The 23,180-nt window shown below is 42.1% G+C and overlaps 2 protein-coding genes across 2 annotated transcripts in view; both read left to right on the top strand.

Annotated features, from left to right (window-relative positions):
- LPCAT2 (lysophosphatidylcholine acyltransferase 2) overlaps nt 1-23,180 on the top strand; it is an 85,574-nt gene that overhangs the window by 38,946 nt on the left and 23,448 nt on the right. Inside the window, exons 10-11 of the mRNA XM_056136593.1 lie at nt 2,910-3,035; nt 4,487-4,640. Coding sequence (XP_055992568.1) covers nt 2,910-3,035; nt 4,487-4,640 — 280 coding nt within the window. The remainder of the gene's footprint in view (nt 1-2,909; nt 3,036-4,486; nt 4,641-23,180) is intronic.
- On the top strand, nt 19,949-20,716 carry CAPNS2 (calpain small subunit 2). The gene has a single exon (XM_056136594.1). It carries the CDS (start codon nt 19,949-19,951, stop codon nt 20,714-20,716), a length of 768 nt encoding a protein of 255 aa, XP_055992569.1.

Consider the following 23,180-nt stretch of genomic DNA (forward strand, 5'->3'; position numbering starts at 1 on the left):
TCCAGGAACTTGGATCAATAAGACAATCTATGGTCAATATTTTCCCTTGCTGCCACCCCAGACTAATGGAAATGTGTCTTTGCACAGACAAAGGGGTATAGTAGCCAGGGGGACTAGCCAGTATCTTCCACAGGGCAGACTACCAACAGGCCTGGTACTATCAAAGTCTTGCTGGGGTTTGAACCCAGTTCTTGGGTCTCTGCCATGGCCAGAGACCTTCTACTTGCCTTACTTCTGTAGAGCTGTCTCAGGCTGAGCATTTCACCCCCAGATCTGCAAGGAAACTCATTGTATGCAAGGAGAAGGGGCAGAGTATCTCCATTAAGAGAGGGCGAGAGATTTAAGACTTAGGAACTTTGAAATGAAAGGCAGATATTTCCTGGCACGTGAGTGAGTTTGAGCTGGCCACTATTCTGGTAGATTATTTCTCATGTCCCATCATCAAAGGATGTATGTTCTACTGTTGCACTACCCAGGCATCAGGTACCTGATCCTTGCATACTGCCTCCCAGTCATTCCCAGTAGCTGTGGAGCTTCTAGGTCCCCAATGTTGAAAACTCAACGGGAGCAGCTGGGAGGAAAGAAGAGGTGGACTGAAGTAAGATATGGACATTGGTGGAGGGTATTAGACGCTTTAGTGGTGGTAAGGAGCAGTAGCTTTAGCTATCAAAACCATGAGTGCTAACACTATTGTAGATGCCAGTCTGCAAGGTGTGAAAAGGTTGGAAACTCCTGATCTATCACTGTGGTTGTAACTGCTGGTCCATGGACTGGGATGCAGGCCAGATACTATTCTGTGGGATGAAAAAGGTTGAAGAACACTGATTTAAGGTAGAATTTTGAAACATTTTTAACAGAACAAAAACTTAATGGGAACTTTGAATTGAGAGTCACAGCTGAACATAGGTACGTGAGTGTGTGTATATGTGTGTGTATAAAATCTATATACACACATATATAATCAGATTAGTATATATGGATAATGTCACATATGAACACACATATGTATTCGTATTACTATTTCATAGCAGAATAACTCCATTATTGACATGTTTAGCCCCAAACAGCCTTCTGTTACTGTGTGTCCCAGGAGAGTTTGGTTTATCTAGTTTCTGGACCAACTACAAAACCGGCTTTTCTGTTGTTCCTCTCTTCATGCTTTTGTAGCAGTTTAGCTCCAAAAGTTAGGATAAAGGCAACATTAGGGACCGAGAGAATTCATAACTGATAGTTGGGCTTCCTGATAAGTACCTACAAACAGTTGGAAACTGTTTAGCCCATTTCTGTTTCTGACGTAGGAGGCATAAAGGCCACTGATAAGAGGAAAAACCTCCGTGTTTCACAAGCCTGGGCTTATCCCTCCAAGACTGAGCATTCACTGTGATGGTTTCCTTGGAATATCAGTGAACAAGAAATGGAATGAAAAGAAATCTTCAGGAAATTATTTTATGTCTTAGATGATTTTTATTGGGCTTGTGTTTTTAATTTTTTTAATTTTTTGTGGGGGTGGTGTATCATACCCAATGTGCTCAGGACTTCCTCCTGGCTCTGCACACAGGGATCATGCCTGATAGGTTTGAGGGACCATATGAGGTGCCAGGAATCAAACCCAGGTTAGCCACATGCAAGGCAAATACCCTACCCACTATACTATGGCCCCAGCCCCTAACTTAATTTTTTAAAATTTTCTCTTTATTGAGATACTATATTTACCTTTACAATGCTAGTAATGATGATTTCTTGCGTACATCATTCCAACTACACCCAGGTTTTTAAAAATTCTTATTCATAGGATTATTTCCAAGTTGAGTTCCTATTTCTGAGGAGGAACAAGGTAATAAGAGTCCTGGTGTTTCTCCGAAGACAGAGGAGGTTTAGGCTTGAAAGAAATGTCACCTTGTTACCAGTTCTCATTGCATGTTTAGATGGCCATCAGGTAAGAAAGTGAACTCCAGTTTGAGTGGATGAAAACGTGCAGTGGGATTGTAGTTTGGATGGATTGCTTATGCGTTTGCACAGATGCCCTTTATCTATTTAAAGTCCTTCCCCAGGCATTCTTTGCCCTTTCAGTAACCCTGTGGAGTGTGGAGAGCAATAGTGCCCATGGCAGAAGGAAAAAGTAAGGCTTAGGTTAAGAGCTTTTGAACCCAGGCCATTATGACTATGACAGTTACACACACAAACACAAACACCCACACACACATCCGCTGACAGAGGCATGCAAACATAAGGGGATTCACTTTGGTCACAGTAAGTCTGGAAGCAAGGAAATATGTCCCTTTGGCTATTAAAAACAAAACCAAAAACAGTTACTGACTTAGAGGCCAGAATGGTAATACAGCGGGTAGGGAGTTTGCCTTGCATGTCATTGACCCAGGTTTGATCCCCAGTCACTGTCACTGTCACTGTCATCCCATTGTTCATCGATTTGCTGGAGCGGGCCCAATAACGTCTCATTGTGAGACTTGTTGTTGTTGTGTTTGGCATATTGGATACATCACAAGTAGCTTGCCAGGCTTTGCCATGTAGGCGAGATACTCTCGGTAGCCCGGCAAGCCCCGAGAGGGGAGGAGGAATTGAACCTGGGTCGGCTGTGTACAAGGCAAATGCCCTACCCACTGTGCTATCGCTCCAGCCCATTTGATCCCCAGTACCCCATATGATTCTCTGAACCCACTAGGAGTGATCCCTTAGTGCAAAGCCAGGAGTAAGCCCTGACCATGACTGGGTGTGGCCCCCAAACCAAACCAAACCAAAACAATAATCCTCCAAAACAAAGTTGCTGGCTTAAAAATAAGTAAATATATTTTCATTTATTGTTGTGTATTGTCCAGTTCATGACTAATGAAGATAAAAGTCTTCCTTTAAAAAAAAAATAGGATATTAGTGTGCTTTCTAATTCTTTTTAGAGCGCTGGGAATTCCAGTCACGGATCATACCTATGAAGATTGCAGATTGATGATTTCAGCAGGACAGCTTACATTGCCTATGGAAGCTGGATTGGTAGAATTTACCAAAATTAGCCGGAAACTAAAGTAAGTGTATATTAAATTCCCTAAGCTTTCAGGTTTTTCCAAAGAAATCGGAAATCCTTTATGTAACTTTCCTCTGGCTTTGTTACTGCTCTGCTCTAGAAGCTGTAAGATGTTTATGAGAGAAATGAGGGTTGTAGATTTATCTCCCATCTAAGTCATCTAGTTTCGCATTTTCAAGTAGAGTTAATGCAGAAATGTGTGTTGTGGTCCCTGGAGGAGAGCCGGAGGTGGTTTACGTGAGTCAGAGTGGCTCTATCTCCCTGTTCAGAATTGACTCCATGTTGTTTATCTTGCTGCCTCTTACAAGAAAGCAATCACAGCATTATTAGATGAACTACTTGTGTGAAATATGAGTTGACTTGTCGAGTAAGCAAGTCTATCATTGAATTTTAAATATCTTAGCTTTTTATTCTGGGCTTATACTTTTAAAAATATATATATGTATACTCCTTTGTGCCTTCTGGACATTCCCTTTGAATTATACAATATGAAAGGTGTAATATTACATACTGTTTATTCAGCTTCCAAACTTAGTAGGAATTTGCAGAATTTATTGATTATCTCCATGGAGACTTTGATACCCTCCCAGAAGGTGCTGCAGAAGCAGTTGCTAAAGAAAAGTTCAACATTCAAACATAAAATTTTAGTAAAGTATATAATAAATATTATTTATGTCATTATTACAGGTAGGTTATTTCTGCAAGGAAAATATTAAGTTTTTATGTCGTGTTGGCAATATTCACTCCAACGTGGAAAGTTTAGATAGCACTGAGATTAAATCCAGAACAAGTTTGTGTTAAGTCACCTGTTTAATTCTCCAAGACAAAGACAGAATAGGATGCACATTACAATATATTTTCCAGTGTTTTATCACCCTGATTTTTCATTACTGATATTGGGGGAAGTACAAGTCTTCCTTTTTGGATCCCCATGCTCAGGGATTTCTCCTGGAGTGTTTGGGGAACTCTATAGAGTGCTGGGGATTGAACCTGGGTTGACCATGTGCTTGGCAAGCATCCTAACCACTAACCAATCCCCCAGCCCCTAGGGAAGCACAGATAGTCTAAGAACAACTTCCCTGTCACAGCATTTTGTGAAATGGGAATTCATTACCCCCTTGAAAACAAGATTTAAACCACTCCATGAGTATTGTTGACTTGGTTATGGCTCATTCAAATGCACTTTCTTATTTTCTTCTCCTAGTTATTAACAGTTCACTGCATTTCCCTTCTCAGTTACTCTTCTTTCCCTCAGGTGGTTAGGATAATTACATTTATACTCCTATCTTTTCATAAATTAGATGTCTTTCTACTTTCTGATTTAAATACATACTTTCAGATTTATCACTTAAACACTTTCCTTCAGACAAACTAATAAAGCAGTGTTTATGAAATGTCTTTGAGGGTTGTAAAGAGCTAATAGCATGCACGTATAATTCTTGCTTTGTCTAGATTAGACTGGGATAGCATTCGGAAGCACTTGGATGAATACGCAGCTATTGCAAGTTCATCCAAAGGAGGAAGAATCGGTATTGAAGAGTTTGCTGAGTATTTAAAGTTGCCTGTTTCAGATGTCTTGAGACAACTTTTTTCACTTTTTGACCGGGTATGTTAAAATTTGTTCTTTAACATTTTTACTTTGCCAATCCTCATAAGTAAAGGAGCATAATGGCATGACAGACATTAGGAAAACGTACTGGGTCAGTGTTAGAAGAAGCAAGACTGAGCCATGGTTTGGGACTGGAGTGATAATACAGCAGGTAGGGGTTTGCCTTGCACAAGGCTGACCCAGGTTCAATTCCTGGCACCACATATGGTCCCCAGAGTCCCACCATGAGTAGAGCCAGAAACAGAGTCAGGAATAAGTCCTGAGCACTGCTGGGTATGGCCCCAAAACTAAAAGACATTTAAAAATTAATTTAATTTTAAAAAGACTGAATCATGATTTAACTGCATGATTTTGTTTTCTCACAGTAGCAGTGGTAGTAGTATTGGTAGTAGCTGTAATAGAAGTGATATAGTAATAGAAGTAGTAGGAGAGGAAGTAGGAGGGTAGAAGTTGTGATATAGGAGTAGGGATAGTGGTAGTGATAGTACTGTTGGTACTGGTCGGAGTAGTAGTACTGTAACAGTAGAAGAGTACTGTAGTGGTAGTAATAGTGGGAAGTGGATGGTAGTGGATGACAGTGGGAAAAGTAGTGGTAGTAGTAGTCAGAGGAGGAGGAGGAGTAATGGTTATGATAGTACCTATTTTAATTACCAGGTCAGAAATAAATACTGTGGTTATATAGCCATGCTTGTGATGTGGAATTAGAAATGTTTATGAAACTGGCAAGAATTTGAAAATTTTATGTCAAAAAATTACAAATTGACAACATAAGTGATGCTATTCTGTTCTAAAAGGCCTGTAGATTTTCGAAATTACCAAATGTGTCTTAGTTTCAACATTTTATACAAAGTTTCCATTAAAATGTGTGAAACTATATTTGTGGGTATACTGTTTTTACTTATTAATATGTGCTTTTGGTAGTTAGAGCATTGAATTATCTTAAAGTTTCCAAAAATGTATCACCGTTTCAAGTTTGCTATTTTTAATATGTGTAATTTATAGTAAAACACTTTCTGTTACAATATTTTGAGTTGTAACAAACACAGAGGCCTGTAACTTCTACCATAAACAAGATAAACTACATACAACAGTTGTGAAAACATTTTCCTTGGAGCCCTCTGTATGTCCGTCAGGACTTTTTCCACTTAACCTCCAGAATTCCTAATCTGTTTCTCATTCCTGCAGTTTTGCCTTTTCAGATTCCGCACAGGTAGATTCAGAGAGCATGTCTCCTGAGTCGGGCTTCCTTCACCTCACACAAAGCATGTGACATTCTGCCCTGTGGTTGCATGTATATTATTGATTGGGCCACACACTGTGTTTGGGGTGCTGCTTTTGTTCTTAATATTTCGCTGTTTGGGGTGCTGCTTTTGTTCTTAATATTTCACTGTATGAATGGATGTACTTGGCTTATCCTCTCCCCATGTAAGGCAGAATTTTTGTTCCTTACAGTTTGAAGTAAGGAACAAAAGTGATTAGGAATATAACTTTTCAAAGCATTTGTGACAGGTATTTGTGGAAATATATGTATTGGTTTTTTTTTTAAATTTACTTATATTTAGTTTTTGTGGTGTTCACTCATGCAGGGCAAGTACTTGACCCCTCAGTTGTATCCCTGACCCAAAATGTAGATTTTCATTTCACTTGGCTGAAATGAAATGTTGACTTGTGATGTCTTTCTTTTCCTTTACCTGAAAGTGACTTTATTTTGCATTCATTCTTGCAGGGTTATTTTTTAAATTGATAAGGAACTCTTTAAGTTGCTAGTTCCTTTTTACTTTGAACAACTGAATGATGAGGTCCTGTCATCTTCATTTCATGCCTGTCTGGTTATTGGTCAGGTTCTCAATCTCCCCACCGGCCCTCCTGCCCCTGGTATTTTGCAGAAGTAGTTTGTCGTGCTTTATTCAGAGACTCTATAATCAGAAAGAGTGACTAAGCTGGGCCTCTTTCATCCTGACTCCCTCATGGAAGTTTCCCTTCTCTTTTAGCCACTGGGGTAGGAAAAGATGTTTTTGAAAGAAACAAAATAGATTGATGACAAAAGTCAGAACAAGACTAACCCCACTGTTCTCCTTGCCCTGAGTGGTCATGTTCCCCTGACTTATCCTGTGACCTCATAGATAAACTTTCAAACGGTGCCCGGTGTGGGCCTTTCAGGCACCCTGCCTATGATCATGACTCCTTGGTGGGGCAACTCTAGAACATAATGAAGATTTAGACCAGAAGAGAAGCAAACAGTAGACTCTAACTGCAAGTTGGGAAATGAGAGGAACGTCTCTCACTATACTATTTTTCTGGGAGATTAGCAGTTTCCAGTGTGGCTCTAGAATCTATACAAGTGATATATGAACTTGTGCCAGGAAGTCTCCTGGCAGGGGGAGTACAAACCAAGATGGCAGAGGGAAAGGAGGGTCCTGACCCCTGCATGGGAGGAGACTGAGAGTGCATCTTACTCAGCATGCTCACCAGGATTTTTCAAATGCAGTTAATCTCCCTAGAGGGGACTCTGCCTTTCAGATGTCAAAGTGCCGTAAGTGGCAGCTAAAGAATTTCATTGACGCCAGGTCTGTCTTGACTGATGACACCTGCAGGCAGCCCCAGTGTTCCAATGGCACCCTGAGCTCTGGGAAGATGGTGAAGGGGAAGGGCAGAGAAGCCCGGGGTTGCAGTTCCCCCAAGTCAAGCCTGCTTAACTCACTCTGAGCAGGAGTGCAGTGGCCTGCAGGCAGTCTGGAGCTCAGGGAGCCTTTGTAGCCCCTTGCGCCTCCTTTCTGCAGGGACTGCTTCTTTACGCTCACATGCTAACTGGGAAGTTTCTTCCCTTTTTGTCTGGGTTCAGCTGTAGCTCTGTGCTGGTCTGTGAAAGCACTCTTCTTTTCTTTCTTTTTTTTTTTATTAGTGAAGCACCATGAGGTACAGTTGTAGATTTACAAATCTTTGTGCTTGAGTTTCGGTCATACAATGATCAAATACCCATCCCTCCACCAGTGCCCATTTCCCCCCACCCCCCCTCCCACCCTGCCTCTGTGGCAGGGCATTCCCCTTTGTTCTCTCTCTCCTTTTGGGTGTTGTGGTCTGCAAAAGAGGCTTTGAGTGGCAATCATGTTCAGTCCATAGTCTACTTTCAACATGCATTTCCCCTCCTGGGAGGATCCTCCAAACACCCTTTATTTGGTGTTCCCTTCTCTATCTGAACTGCCCTTTCCCCTAGAATATCCGGCTGGCCTCTGAGCTATGGAGTAATCCTCCTGGTGTTGATCTCAGCTATTCTTAGGTATTGATCTCATATTTTGTTGCTTTATATCCCCCAGATGAATGCAATTTTTCTATGTCTATCCCTCTCTTTCTGACTCATTTCGCTTAGCATGATACTTTCCATATTGTACCACTTGTATGTAAATTTCATGACTTCACCTTTTCTAAGAGCTACATAGTACTCCATTGTGTAGATGTACCAAAGTTTCTTTAACCAGTCATCTGTTCTTGGGCATTCAGGTTTCTTCCAGTTTCTGGCTATTGTAAAGAGTGCTGCAATGAACAAACAAGTGCAGATGTCACTTCGACTACACATTTTTGCCTCTCTGGGGTATATTCCCAGGAGCACTCTTCTTTTCTTCTCCAACATATTGCAAGGCAGAGAGTAGTCTGGAGAATTAATTGCTAATGCGTTAAACCTGTTTTCCTTCTTGCATCCTCCTCCTCTTCCTCCTCCTCTTCCTCCTCCTCCTTCCTTTCCCTCTCCCTCTCCCTCTCCCTCTCCCTCTCCCTCTCCCTCTCCCTCTCCCTCTCCCTATCTCCCTTCTCTCTCTCTCTCTCTCTCTCTCTCTCTTTCTCTCTTTCTCTCTCACTCGCTCTCTCGCTCTCTCCTCTCCCTGCCCCCTCCTCCCCTATCTTGCCTGCATGTCTGTGCCTGTGAAGATGTGCTTTGCTTTGGGGAACTGAATGATGCAATAAATGTTACCACACCCCGTACACATACCCATTTTCATGCTAGGCTTGTTTTCTCACCAGGTTAAAGAGATTTTGCAGGGGAATGTCTGATGGGAAAGACAAGGAATTCCAGTGATTTCATAGTTTGTTTCAGAAGAGCTTATCTGGCTAAATTCAATGCTTAATGAGGGGTGGGGGCTGGGGAGGAAGGATGGGAAAGAGAAAGGACGGAGTGTTCCCGTTGCTCTTTCCTCGTTATAAAGTTCTGCAGAGAAGGCGGCTCCCATAGACCCTCCCATGTTCCTTGCCCACTTGGTCTTCCTTTTCCCCTCCCTGATGTTCCTTTTCCCAAGTCCGATGCAGTTGTGATTGGTGTTCTGGGGATCAGGGAAAGTTGTGCTCTCTCTGAATTGCCACATACATAGCCTTCCCACATACATTCTTGGGTAGTACACAACGGCTGCAATAATGGTATTCATATCAACTTTCCTAAAAATTACATGGTCTATTCATTCCTTCTAAGCATCCCAACTTTTCAGAATTTTAGAGTCCCAGCTATTTGATGATATCTAATTTGAAAGTCTAACACAAGTGTGGCATTCATGATCCAAAGCATGGCCTAGTTCTCTAGTTTGGGATCCTTTCCTTTAGAGAGGTCACACCTCTTTGAAAAAAGGTAATAATAATAAAAAAAGAGACAGGAGGCTCTTTCCATCTTTACATTCAACTTGACTTTTTTAGTTTCCGGTGTGGATGTTGAAGTTCCTGGATCAGAGGTTAATTGGGAATAATTGAACATCCAGGCATGTTAGAGTCAAAGGCTAACACAGTGTTCAAACAGTGACTGGCCAGGCTGTGACTCAGTAGTCCAGTTCTTGCTTTGCACAACTGAGGCTCAGGATTTCATCCCTGGCACTGTAGAGCAAAGAAATAGAACAGTGGCTTCTGTGCTCAGTGGTAAAGTGCGTGTGCTACATGCTGAAGACATGGTTTGATAATGAGTAAAAAAAGAAGAAAGAAAGAAAGAAAGAAAGAAAGAAAGAAAGAAAGAAAGAAAGAAAGAAAGAAAAGAAGGCAGAAGGAAAGAAATTGCTGAAAGGCTTCTTAACACTTTCTATATTCTTTATTCCATTTTAGTGACTAGGTATTTTACTAGGACACTGGTAAAGAATTTAATGACCTTCATGGGATTACGAAATGGCTGTGTCTTAATTTAGAACCAACTATGGCCCATTTTTATGGTCATTTGTGCAGTTAGCAGTGGCCAGAGGAACATCATCATGACAGCCTCCACTGGCAGCACTGGGCATGGAGCATAGCTGGGTGCTGCTCTGCCAGTAGTAGCTTCTAGAACTCTGAGGCAGAGCCAGCTATTTTAGTACACAGGTCAGCTTTGAGGCTCTCTTGCCATCTATTGCTAGATGCAGTCACTAAGGCAGCATATACACTCTGTGACAGCAAAGCTGTGCTTAAGGGGTCAGAAGACTTTTGGTAACAAGTTACATCGTCAATATTAAACACTCAGTCCCAAACTTTCAGGAAAATTCGAACACCTGCATAGGAAAGATCATCCAGCCCACTCAGGAAAGCTATTCAGAACAACTAAGAATGTGAACCAATCGCTCAACATGAACATCAAATCTGTATTTGATGGCACCTACCTTCTCAAAGAAGAAAATGCAAGCAAGGAGTTGTTATTATGGGTATTCATGCCTTTGACATTTGAACTAAGACCAAAAACAGGGATGACAAGAAGAGCAGGAAGAGCGTGGGATAAAGAAACACATTCATTCCACATGATGTGAATAAGATTTTTAAAAAAAGAAAAGAAAAGAAACCCAGACTAAGATTATTATTTGCAATAGCCAGAATTGCTGAATGGCCAAGGTATAAAAGCATGTGCACTTTTCCTATCAACAATTCCAACAAAGTCCTTAGTGATGCCCACAAGAGTTGAGTGAGTGTCAGAAAACAGAAATGGGAAAGAATCATAATGGATTGCAAATATTTTTACTGGAAAAAAATCACTATCTATGTAAACTTCGGGGGGGAGGGGTTTGTGCAGTGGTATTGGCCAAAAGTAAGAGCTCATGCCAAATACCAGGTGAGGAATCAGAGACCAGTGTCACTGGTGATTCTGAATGAAACCCCACTACTCATTTGACGGGAGGCTCTGAAAAGAGGCAATCTGCCGAGGATTCAGAGGAACCCCCTGAAATCAGTGATGGAATGTCTTAGAAATGAACAACCTATGCCCTGACTGCAGTCCTTCACTCCAGTCCTTGCCAAAGTCTGATTTGTGTTCTTAGTTTTCATCAGCTTGAGAAACAGTAGGCCTCATGAACTTTCCCATCCAGTCCTGAAATTTTTATGATTCTGAATACCTGACTATTTTGCTCTCCAGTTCATAATTTAGCTCCCTCATATTTTCATAGTGTGTTTTTTTTTTACTGAGTACTGTTAATTTAAGCTTGAGCATTTGAGCATTAGAGACTTTATTTTTGGCTTCTTAGTGCCAGGTATAACCTCAGCAACGCTTAGCAGACACAGAAGGGAGAATACACCAATGTAAACTTGACCTTTATTTTTTTCCACTAGAACAAGGGAACAATTATCAACCTCTTCCAAAAGCATACGGAAGTAGAGGGTTTTATAAAAACAAATTGTGTCAAACCAATTCAGTTTTCTCCTATGACAGAGTGACAGCTCAAAGATGATAAAGAGAAATAGTATTATCTGTATTGTCTCTAGAAAGACTTTTGACTTCATCCAGCCTGACATTCTCATCAATAAATCAGTAAGGTCTGGCCTGATCTGTTACAGTTAGGTTAAAGCCTCTTTGGACAGAAAAGCTTTATTCACACTGGCCCCTTGCATATTTTTCTATACCTGGTTCAGTCTCCACCTTGGAATTCCAGTTGGACAAGCAAATACTTGACAGACTTCAATCAGGAATACTTTTGAAAACCAGACAGTATGTCCAAGTGGGGATAAGATGTAAGTAAGCATGTCTTTAAAAAGTCGTGGAACCAAACCCAAGATAAGGTGGAACTGAGTTACTATATTGCCCAAGCCACTTGAACCCCGGAAGGAAACTGCACAGGTCTCCCAACTGTGGGGCCTGAATGCATTTGCTGTCACTTCGTGGCCGCATAAAAACCTAGACTCAGGGTTTCAGAGCTAAGCCAGACCTTCAGTGGCAAATTGCTTATCTTCCTCATTTCATAGCAGGCTGCTAGCCCAAGAGGAAGTTAGTTACATGCTCTGGGCTGCTCAGCTGATTAACTGTGGAGCTGGAAGCAGACTTCTGACTTAAGTGTTATTTTTACTACAGACTAGCTCTGTAGGTTTTTTTTTCTTTTTTTTTTATGTAGGAGTATTGCTTTTTATTCAGCCATTGATTAGGCTGATTGAATTGGGCATGAACTCCACCTTACTTTTTTTTTCCTTTTTTATAATTTTATTTATTGAATCACCATTAGAGCAGTAACAAAGCTTTCGGGTTTAAGTCTCAGTCATACAATGAAACACCCATCCCTTCACCAGTGCCCATTTTCCACCACCAAAAACCCCAGTATACCCCCAATCCCACACCCTCCCCTTACCTGTCAGGCAGATGATTTCACATTACTCTCTCTCTCTACTTTGATTACATTCAATATTTAGACACCAGACCCTCCATTATTATTTGGGATTTTACCCCAACACTCAGATCTGCCAAAAAGGCAATAGTAGACAATTTATTTTCTGTTGCTAGTTATGAATAACATATGATGTCGTGTGGCTGCAGTAGTGGCCACGCAATTTTGGAATTCCGAAATTTTAACAATTAAATTTGGAGGGATTTCTGCCAAAACCTGCTGGGTTCCAAGATTTGTTCCTGAGTCTCTTGAATCATGGCCGTTAAGCAGCTTGGTCAGGAGCCAGAGAAGCCGTTTGTGGGCGGCAACTTGGGGTCTCATTGGGGTGGGGAGGAAAGGGCCGGCTCCACCCCCATCCTGTGAGGCCCCCGTGTGTCTTGTCACTGCAGACCAAAACCTGACCATGTAGTGGCCTCTGGAGGATAGCAGCCACCAAGCCGCCAGGGGGAACAGGCCACGGTATGAAACCTATTCCCACCTGGGGTGGCCCAGCGCCGGTAACCTATTGCAGGGACCAGACGAATTTCTGCCAAAATCCACTGGGTTCCGAGATTTATCTCTGAGTCCCTGGGATCATGGCCGTTAAGCAATTTGATCAGGAACCAGAGAGGCCTTGCCTACAATTACATAGCTGAGCAGGAGGTGGTTTGTGCGTATGTCTCCCACATACCTAACTTTTGGCTGTTTACTTTCTTGGTAAACTTTGCCCCAAGTTTTTGGGGTCTGACCAAAGGCACAACAGCAATTTTGGGGTATCTGGACGTCTGAAGGCACCATGAGGCTGCTGATGCACTCGCCTCACAGGTACAGATTGACCTGCTGGTGGCACCATATCCCCAGGTTTTTTGGGGTTTTTTTAAAAGAAACTTCTTGAGGCCCATTTTGCATGGTGTGCAATTCACCTCTTTTCAGGCTTATGATTCAAACACTTTTAAGGTAAATTTACCAAGTTGTGCAGATGTCCCCCAAAGGAGTTTTGTGACATTTCTGTGAGTCCTGTGTCATTAAGTGTCCATTACTATCGCATACCTATCCCCTCATCTAAGCACCCACTACTTAGTTGAGAATTCTTCTGTGTTCTTATAGACCAGGTCTACAATAGAGACTTTCTATCACTGTAGATTTGCTTTGCCAGGACATTTCATGTAAGTGAATTTATGTAATATATGGTCTCATCTCTGGTCTGGCTTCTTTCATTTAGCATAACTTTTAAAGTTGGTACAGGTCATAGTGTGTATAAGAAATTCATCCTTTTTATTGTAAATTTTTATTGTAAATTTTTCTATTCACCAGTGGGACTTTTAGGTTATTTTCTTTATTGTGCAATGTTGTTTGAGTGTGCTCCTTCCAAATTGTCAGCTAGTTACTCCCTTAAGTTAACTGACATATAAGTCAGTGTAGAGTTTGTGAAATAGAAATCTCCTCCCCTAACATTCCCCCAATATCAAGTATAGCACCGTAGCACTGTCGCACTATTCCTCCCGTTGTTCATTGATTTGCTCCATCGGGCCCAGTAACGTCTCCATTGTGAGACTTGTTGTGACTGTGCTTGGCACATCGAATACGTCATGGGTAGCTTGCCAGACTTTGCCGTGCTGACAAGATACTCTTGGTAGCTTGCTGGGCTCTCCGAGAGGGGCAGAGAAATCGAACCCGGGTCGGCCAGGCTGGCCGCGTGCAAGGCAAATGCCCTACCACTGTGCTGTCGCTCCAGCCCCAATATCAAGTATAAGTGAAGTAATTTCTCTGTTTGGACACCAGTGCAACTGCATGGTTTGGGGTTTAGAGGTTTGAGAGATGTGACATATGGCCAGCCAGTGCCTGGCAGAGGGATGGGGTCTGGCAGTGCAAGACTGAAAGATCGGATCACAGGGCTTCCCTTTGTGTGAGTCTGGGTGGCTTCCACATTGAGACCTTTATGAGTAATGCTGCTACTAACACCTGATGCCACTGTTTACCTTTTTGAGGGGGCAGTACCCTGTGGTACTCAGTAGCTATTACCAGCACAGTGCTCAGGAATCACTCATGATAGTTGGACCATGCAGTGTCAGGGATTGGATCTGGGGGCTCCAGCATGAAAGTCTTGAACCCTGGCCCTTTGGGCTATCTCCTGGGCTCTCAAGCTTTTGAGTTTTCTATCTCTTCCCCATCAAATTGGGTTTAAATTTTTCATCAGAACTGCCTTCTTCTTTACCCTTTTTATTTTTTTCTCATCTGGATGATAGGACCTCCTGCAACAGACAGCAACTCAGTGGCTATTAATGTTCCAATAAATGGCTGTAGGGGATCAAGTAGTCAAGAGAACAAAAAGCTTGTTAATCTAATAAGTCTTTTATTCTGTGATGCTTTATGAGAAACTGTTAGCCAAATGCTCTCCATCTTCACAGAAAGTGAATGAGAGGGATTGGATTTTAAACCTTGGTGAATAAGACTTCCCGTGGACACAAAGATGCACATTTTATAGGGCAGTGGATGCTACCAAGTTAATTTCCAGTATTATAAAGACAAGGTCTGTGTCATTTTCTCAAAGAAGTTTATGTGAATGGGTTTTAATCTGTCTGGGGCTAGATGCGGTCCCTGAAAAGAAAGATAACCTTTTTGTGAGTATTTTTTCTGTGTGGTGAGGAAAAACATATGGCCTTGGGTGTCCACAAAAATCTCTCTGTTGTGCCTGTGAGGCCATTTATTGGAGTGATTTTGTCATAAACAGTTGTTGAAGAGTTTTACCTCAACTACGGGGCGTGGCAGAAAGAAAAATGTCTGTGTTCTAAGTGGAGCAGTGTCCCCAAGTGACTATTCCTTCTTTAATAACTAGAATTAAATAACCATCATCTAATTCTAGCATGGTATAGTTTGCAAAGTAATTTTACATCTAATTGGCCTTTGACTTCACATCTGAGCTGTGAGCAGCTCCCACACTGGCTGAGAGATAAGACTCTTCCTGATGGTGCAGAGTCCTTTTCATTCCAGACCTCTTTGATCTGTCTTTCTCTCTCATCATGACTGCGTCCTCGCATAACAGGGAAGTATGTTCCATCTCTAGAATGTCTCTTATTATTTCACTCCTCTTTGTTTTTGTTCTACTCTCCCTTTATATCCTTTGTTTGTAGTGTTCTAAGCCTATAGTCAGATTTATGTATTTTCTCCTCTATAAGTAACTATTCTTCTTTCCTTTCCCTCAACAGAATTCACTGGGCCACCTTCAATCACCTATAGTAGTTTGATAGTACTTTAGTAGGTATCTTTTGAGTGTTTCCCCTGATATTGGGTGTACTTGTATTTTTCAGAGTAAGTTTATGAGACTTAAAAGCCATAGGACATTATATAAAATTATTAATAGTATTAATAGAAGAAATGGGAATGTACTCTTCAGATTATAATTACTGTCAGTTTTGTGGAGGGTTTCTTTGATTCTTGAGCACAACACTCATTGATGTATTTGACTTTGTAAGGTAAAGACTGAGATCAAGTTCTGGTTTATAATAAATGATATTGAATGATTATGAAGTAGATAGGGGAAATACTATTATTATCAATGGAGGCCTAGTATGTTAAGTCATGATGTAGTAATATGATCTTGTCACCTTTCCTTGAATGTATCAATGGAATGTTCCAAGACTTTTGGAGGACTTCTATTTTTTGACTCTACCTAATATTAAAGGTAGGTTTAGTATTTACCTAGAAATATCTGTCATAGAATGACTTCTGAGTATGCTTATTAAAAACATCAAGCGAAACCTCATAAATAAAATTTTGAGGACAAAAAAGGCAAAACTTAAAACCAGCAATAAGAAACCATTACTATCAAATTGATGAAAATTAAAAATACGAGTACTGTGAGTGACTGCATTCCAACAAAGAGAATAACATAGATCAGAGGACAAAATACTAGAAACACACAGTCTTCTCATACTGAATCACAAATAAATAGAAAAATTGAACAGGCTTATAACTAGTAAGAAAGTGTAACCAAAGTTAAAATCTTTCAATATGATTTGAAGAGGAGGGAATCCTTCATAACACATTTTATAAAACCAGCATTATCCTAAAGCCAAAGTTAGGAAAAAATCCTGTGTGATAAGAAAACTACCAACAAATATTCTTATATTGATTCTGAAAATCCTGAACAAAATAATAGTGGAGAGAATTTAATAGTATATAAGAAGAGTTAACATAAGAATTAAGTGAAATTTATTCCTGGAATGCAGGAATGGTTCAATGTGTGCAAATTAATTAATATAATTTACCATATTAACACAATAAATGAGGGGTGTTAATATATGATTATCTTAATGCAGTAGAAGCATTTTACAAACTTCACCACCTTTTAGGAAGAAAGCATTCAAGTTAGTGGTACAGGGAAAGTTTGTCAACATCCAAAAGGCCATATGTAAAAAGCTGACAGCCTGAAGACTGGAAACCATTCCTCTAGTATCTGATGCTGAAAAAGGAATCCAGCTTTCACTACTTTTATTTAGCATAACATTGGGTTTCCTTGCTAGAACAGTTAGACTGTTATAAGAGTCTACATAAAAGAGTCTATATAAAACGAGAATGAAAAAGTTATGAATTGAACAGGAACAAGTTAGATTGTTGCTTTTAATGATCTTATATCTAAAAACAAAAAAGAACCCAACAGATTATGTTTGCTCACACATGCATAAACATGCACACAAACAACCATTAGGACCAAAAAACTAATGAATTAAAGTTTCAGTGTCTAAAATAAGCATACAAAATCCAATAATGTTTCTATACACTGTGGTTCTAGAGCATCAAAAAGAATAAAAGAATAAAATACTCGGGAATAAAATTAACCAACAAGGTAAAAAACATAGTACACTGAAAGCTACAAAACATTGCAGAAAGAAATTAGAGACATAAATTAGTGGAAAGTTATCCAATGTTCTTGATTAGAATGAATTTGATACTTTTAAGATGCCAATCTCTGCAAAACCGTCTAAGGATTCCATACAATTTTTATCAAAATTCTAGCAAGAGTTTTTACAGAAATGAGAAAATCTGTTTTATAGTTAATATCAAGTCTTAAGGGATCCTAAATAGTCAAAACAGTCTAACCAAAGAAGCAAATCTGGAGGTTTTACAATTCCTCATTCCAAAGATTTCTCCAAATCTACAGTTAACAAAATTATTTGGTTTGGCACAAAGACAAACAGACACAAATCCAACTACCACTTTACTACCCAAAAGGGGGGAAATAACAAGTGTTGGCAAGAAGGTAAAATATTAGGACTCTCATGTACTGTTGGTAAAAATTGGTAATATTATATCCAGTGAGGAAAATAGTATGATGGTGTCTCAAATTTTTTAATAGCATTTCCGTATGATTCAGCAGTTCCGCTTCTGAGTAGATACTCAAAAACATTGAAAGCGGGGAATTTATTTGCACCCACTTTTATTTATTTATTTGGCATCATTTAGACAAAAGGTGGGAGCAACCCAAGTATTTGGCCGTGGATGAATTGATAAACAAAAGTTGGCATGTACATGCAATGATGTTGCTTCATTTTTTAAAAAGTAAATAAATGATAACATATGCCATACTATGGAGGAAACTCGAACATGGTATTCTAAGTCATAAAAGGACAAATAAAAAGATGGCGGCCGCACGGGAGCCTTGTGGAAAGCGGGTTTGAGCCGGACTCGGGGAAGCGGCGGGGACCTCATGGGAAGGAGGGCTTTGTGGGCCGTCCCCCACGCCCCACCGAGGTCGCCAGCTGCCCCCCACGAGCGGCTCTCCGGCACGGCCACGGCCCCGGAGGCACAAGGACTTAGCACAGAGAACCAGCCGCTTGGAGCAGAAAAGCAAATGGACTTGTGTTGATCCGCGCCACCAAGCCTGCCCGGAGGGGGAAGGGCGTTGACCAGCCCGCCCGCTCCTCTCTGGAAAGAAAGATGGCGGCCGCACGGGAGCCTTGTGGAAAGCAGGCTTGAGCCGGGCTCGGGGGAGCGGCGGGGACCTCATGGGAAGGGGGGCTTTGTGGGCCGTCCCCCACGCCCCACCGAGGTCGCCAGCTGCCCCCCACGAGCGGCTCTCCGGCACGGCCACGACTCCAGGGCACAGAAACCAATCTCTTAACTAGCTAACTTTTAATAGAAATTCTTCCAGGGTCAATAAGTAAAATAGCAGAAATTCAAAATTCATTTTATTCTTAAACCAAGTTGTAGAAAGCAAATCATTTCACAACGCTGTTTCAGCATGTCTGATTGGGGGGGGGGGTCGTAAACTCTAAACAATAATTGTGCATCTTCTATCGAAATAATCTATCTAGTCAAAGTAGACAGAGTATTAACTAGAACTCATCTGCCTCACAAAGAATTGGGAGGGGTGGGAGGTGGGGGTCTATTGGGGTTCGGGGTTAAAAATGAGTATTGGTAAAGGGAAATGTGTTTGGTATCTACATGACTGAGACCTAAACCCGAAAGCTCTGTAACTTTTCCCACAGTGATTCAATAAATAAATAAATTATAAAAAAGAAAGAAAAAAAAAAAGGACAAATAAGGATGCACTGTTATTTAAGGCACCAAAATGGACTGTTGTATCATATGATGGGTGACTAGTTATCCCTGAGAGAGGAGAGCCAGAGAAAGCACCATTAGGGGCTTGTATGTCTGGTGGATGCTGGTGGTACTCTATGTCTTGATCTGGGTTTTAGATGTGAATATATACAATGTGTCAAGTCCTATGAACTAGGTAGTTGTGCTTCATTCTCTATATGAATGTTACACTTAAAAAATAATTCTGAAACTGTAGATTATAAAAACCCCAAAGCCAACTACAGAATAAGAATCTCTCTGGGCGGGTCCCTGGGACTCTGCCTTGAAACCTCTCCTTTGTAGCCTTTCTTAATAAACATCTTTGCTAATAAACATCTTAATAAACATTTTTGGCATCTTTGCTAAGAGTAGGGCTTTGGGCATTTTTCCATGCCCAAGAATTCTTCCATTTGTGGGGGTAGGTCCTGGGCCATACCTGGTAGTGCTCTGGGCTTACCCCTGACTCTGCTTAGGGGTCACTCCTTGGTGGAACCAGGGACATACACCCCTGGTTGAACCAAAGATCCATCACAGGCAAGGCAGATGCCTTACCCTTGTGCCAGTTTTCTCCAGCCTAAGAATTCTTCCGTTCTACCCTAAGAATTTCTTAAAAGAGAAATTCTTGTAATTGATGGGTTCATTTACCTTTTCCTATTAGTAAAATGCATGCATAATTCTAGGTGCTGAGAAAGAGAACTTGAGAAATCAGCAATCTACAGAAATGCATAGTTCCATGTAGGCCTTTGAAATAGTTCTCATCCATCATATAGACTCTATGAATAATTTAATTAGAAAAAATTTTGCTTGGTGGGGGAGTCATACCCAGCCACATCTGGCAGTATTCTTAGCAGGCTCATGGCACATATGGGCTGCTGGGAATGGAAACCTGGTTGGCTGCTTGCAAGGCGTGCACCTTCTTCCCTGTGCTATCACTCCAGCCCCTCTGAATAATTGAGTTAACCCCTCTGAAAAATGGCAGGTGTTAGGACCTAGCGGAGTTCATACACGTGCAGGAGGAGGCGGCCAGACCTCACACCCTGGGTGGGGCTCCTGGTAAACAGGTACCGAAGAGCCAGTTCTTCCACATGTGTGTGCCTCAGACTGCCCTGTCAGCTGTCTCCATACCACCCCAAAGATTGCAGCGGCTTTCACACTTGCTGGTTCATCCGAAGCATGTTTCTGGCAAAGGCTTTATTGGAAGGAGCAGACCGGGGTCTTGGAGAAGCTCTAGGAGGCCTTCTTGGAGGAGGTGGTCAGAGAAGAGGAGGGGGAGGAGGAGGAGGAAGAGGAGGAGGAGGAAACATCGGCGGGCTAGTTGGGGGCATTGTGAACTTTATCAGTGAGGCGGCAGCCGCGCAGTACACCCCCGAACCTCCTCCCGTCCAGCAGCATTTCACTAATGTGGAGGCCAACGAGAGCGAGGAGGTCCGGCGTTTCCGCCAGCAGTTTGCACAGCTGGCTGGCCCCGACATGGAGGTGGGCGCCACCGACCTGATGAATATCCTCAACAAAATCCTCTCGAAGCACAAGGATCTGAAGACGGACGGCTTCAGCCTGGACACCTGCCGGAGCATCGTCTCTGTCATGGACAGTGACACGACAGGCAAGCTGGGCTTTGAGGAGTTCAAGTACCTGTGGAACAACATCAAGAAATGGCAGTGCGTGTATAAGCAGCACGACAGGGACCACGCGGGCATCCTGAGGAGCTCCCAGCTGCGGGGGGCTCTGCAGGCCGCAGGCTTCCAGCTCAACGAACAGTTGCACCAGATGATTGTCCTCCGCTACACCGACGAGGATGGGAGTATGGATTTCAACAACTTCATCAGCTGCCTGGTCCGCCTTGATGCCATGTTTCGTGCCTTTAAGTCTCTGGACAGAGACGCAGATGGCCTGATTCAAGTGTCCATCCAGGACTGGCTGCAGCTGACCATGTATTCCTAAGAGCTGCAGGAAGCATTTACCTGGCCTCCTACGGCAAGGGCGTTCCCTCCTGGCCAGCCCTGCCCCAAGCCTGTGTCCTTCTCAGCTCGGGGCTGCTCTTGATGGCTTCATTAAAACAGATTGCTCATGAAAACGTGTTCTGCGTGGTTTGTATGGCAGCTTTTGGAGAGATGCTGGGTTGCCGGATGATGGGGTGGGGGGGAGGGGAGTGGTGCTGGGAGGCAGAGTGCAGCTCCAACAAAGTAGATTTCAATTTGTTTTAAAAGGCACTGCTGATTTGGTGACTGAATGCGTTCTTAGAGCAACTGTCCTATGCAAGGCATAGGAAAGCTGTTCTAAGAATACGAAGCTCCTAAGAAACCTTGAGTTCAGTCAAGAAAGTACTTAGGAGAACTGGTTTTCCCTTTACAAGGCGAGAGGGGAATTTCAAAATCTGTTTGTGTCTTAATGTCACATCTGGTCTTTCCATTAGAAATAGGGTGTGGGGGGAAGAGAGACAGAGACAGAGAGACAGAGAGAGAGAGAGAGAGAGAGAGAAAGAGAGAGAGAGAGAGAAGGAAGAGGGAAAAAGGTGCTTTCCTGGAAACCTTTTTTAATTATATAGAAATAGGCTCATAAAATGAGAAATTAATTTCATCTAAGGCTTTTAAATTTTTGTCTTTAATGGTGGGAAGCTCTTGAAAGTTCTAGCATTCTTTAGTTCCATTTCTCTAGTAAAATAAGCCTGTGGTAATTTTGTTTTGCTGTCTTGGTAAAAATGGTAAGGACGCTGGAACGTAAAAGGGTGTACCAAGAATCTAAAATGTTGTTGACTGCCTTCATGAATCGGAAAGCTCACTTCTAAATGTGCTTCATACAAACCCAGGCATGTCCCTGCTGAGGTTAGCCAGTGCTTGTCATGTCTTGCCCTGCCTTGGAGCAAGGAAGGAATATTCTTTTGTTCCACTTCGAAAACTGCAGGCAGGAAAAAAGTAAACAGAGAAAAAAAGAAAAGAAAAACGTGCATAGATCATAATGAGTCATTTGGCATCTAAAACAACAGAGAGAAACACACATAAATATTGCTGCATCTCAGTGGCTGTAGTTCTCAGACCAGGCTGCTGAGCTCTTTGGGGATGCTGGTGATTAAGTCTGACTCCAGACTTTCAGAAATGTCTTTAGAGGTGGAACCCAAAGAAAAGAAAATTACTTATTTTAAAAATATGTAAAATGTGTGTACTTTAAACTATATACATATTTTAATATAAATGGAAATATATATATATGAATATTATAAATTTCTCATATTGTGCTGGGGATCAAACCCAAGTTTCCTACATGCCCTGAGAAGAGTACTTTTAAAACTTTCAGGTGATTCATATGGAGGCTGACAGCCACCCTGTTCTAAAGTTAAAGTTCTAAAGTTTTTTCAAATCCATCTCTGCTGTAACAAAGGTCCTGCAGGGTAGAAAGTGTTGGCCAGGACCTAGAGAAATATGATAGCATCCTGGGACTTGGCCAGGACCTAGAGAAGGATGATAGCATCCCGGGACTCGGCCACCACAGTCCAGCGGAGGGGAGCAGGAAGAGAGAGGGAGAGGGAGAAGAGGGGGAGAGAGAGAGAGAGAGAGAGAGGGCTTTCTGGCCCTCTGCCCTTGGCTTAGCTTCATGGCTGGCGTGAGGCTCTTGGAACCCCAACATGCTGATTCCAGTGGTTCAGTATGGTAGACTTGGCCAGAGATGCTGCCTTTTTGCAAGCACCCCACGCACCTTCTTGCTCTTTAATTGGTTTCTACCCCTCGGGGCTTCTTGGGCTTTTACTGCTCCCCCCACCCCTACGCCACCCCCTGTATTTCATGCTGCTTTATCGTGTTTGCGGATCAATTCCTCCTCTTTTGAGGCACCTCGAGAAAAGCTGTCACTCTGGTCATGATGTCAGTGCACTCTTCACACCCCTGCGCTGCCTGTTAGAAATTCCCAGTGAAGTTAGACGAGGTTAGCATGTGACCCGCCTTCGCCCTCAGCACCGTCGTGGTCAGAAGGGATTTGTGAAACTGCACAGCAGATCATTCTGAGCAGAGCCAAGCTCCGAGCTCGTGTCCACGTTCCTAAGGGACTTGTAATTCAAGCTTGTCTGGGGTGCCACTTGGACCAGGTGTGGTTATATAAAACCAGGCAGCCGCCAGCAACCGCACATTAGTATCCTCATCCCTGTTTTAGAATAAACCCAGTGTTATGTTAGGCTTGGCTGTAGGAATGGAGCCAGGAAGGGGGATGTCTGCCAAGATGCCTTTTAAGGTCTTGGGATATTAAGCTTATAATTTAACCTTGCCACATGAGGGCGGTGGAATGGCCAGTGTGGCCTCACTTTCCCGCCCCCCCCCCGCCACTTTATTTTAAATATTGCATTAAAGTTCAGAAAATTATTTTATGCTAGAGAGTGGTTATTAAGTGTTTGTCTTGTTCCTTAAATTCAGGAATTAAC

The sequence above is a fragment of the Sorex fumeus genome, unplaced genomic scaffold (genome assembly GCF_029834395.1).
Source record: "Sorex fumeus unplaced genomic scaffold, SorFum_2.1 ptg000122l, whole genome shotgun sequence".
In the NCBI taxonomy this organism is placed as follows: Eukaryota; Metazoa; Chordata; class Mammalia; order Eulipotyphla; family Soricidae; genus Sorex; species Sorex fumeus.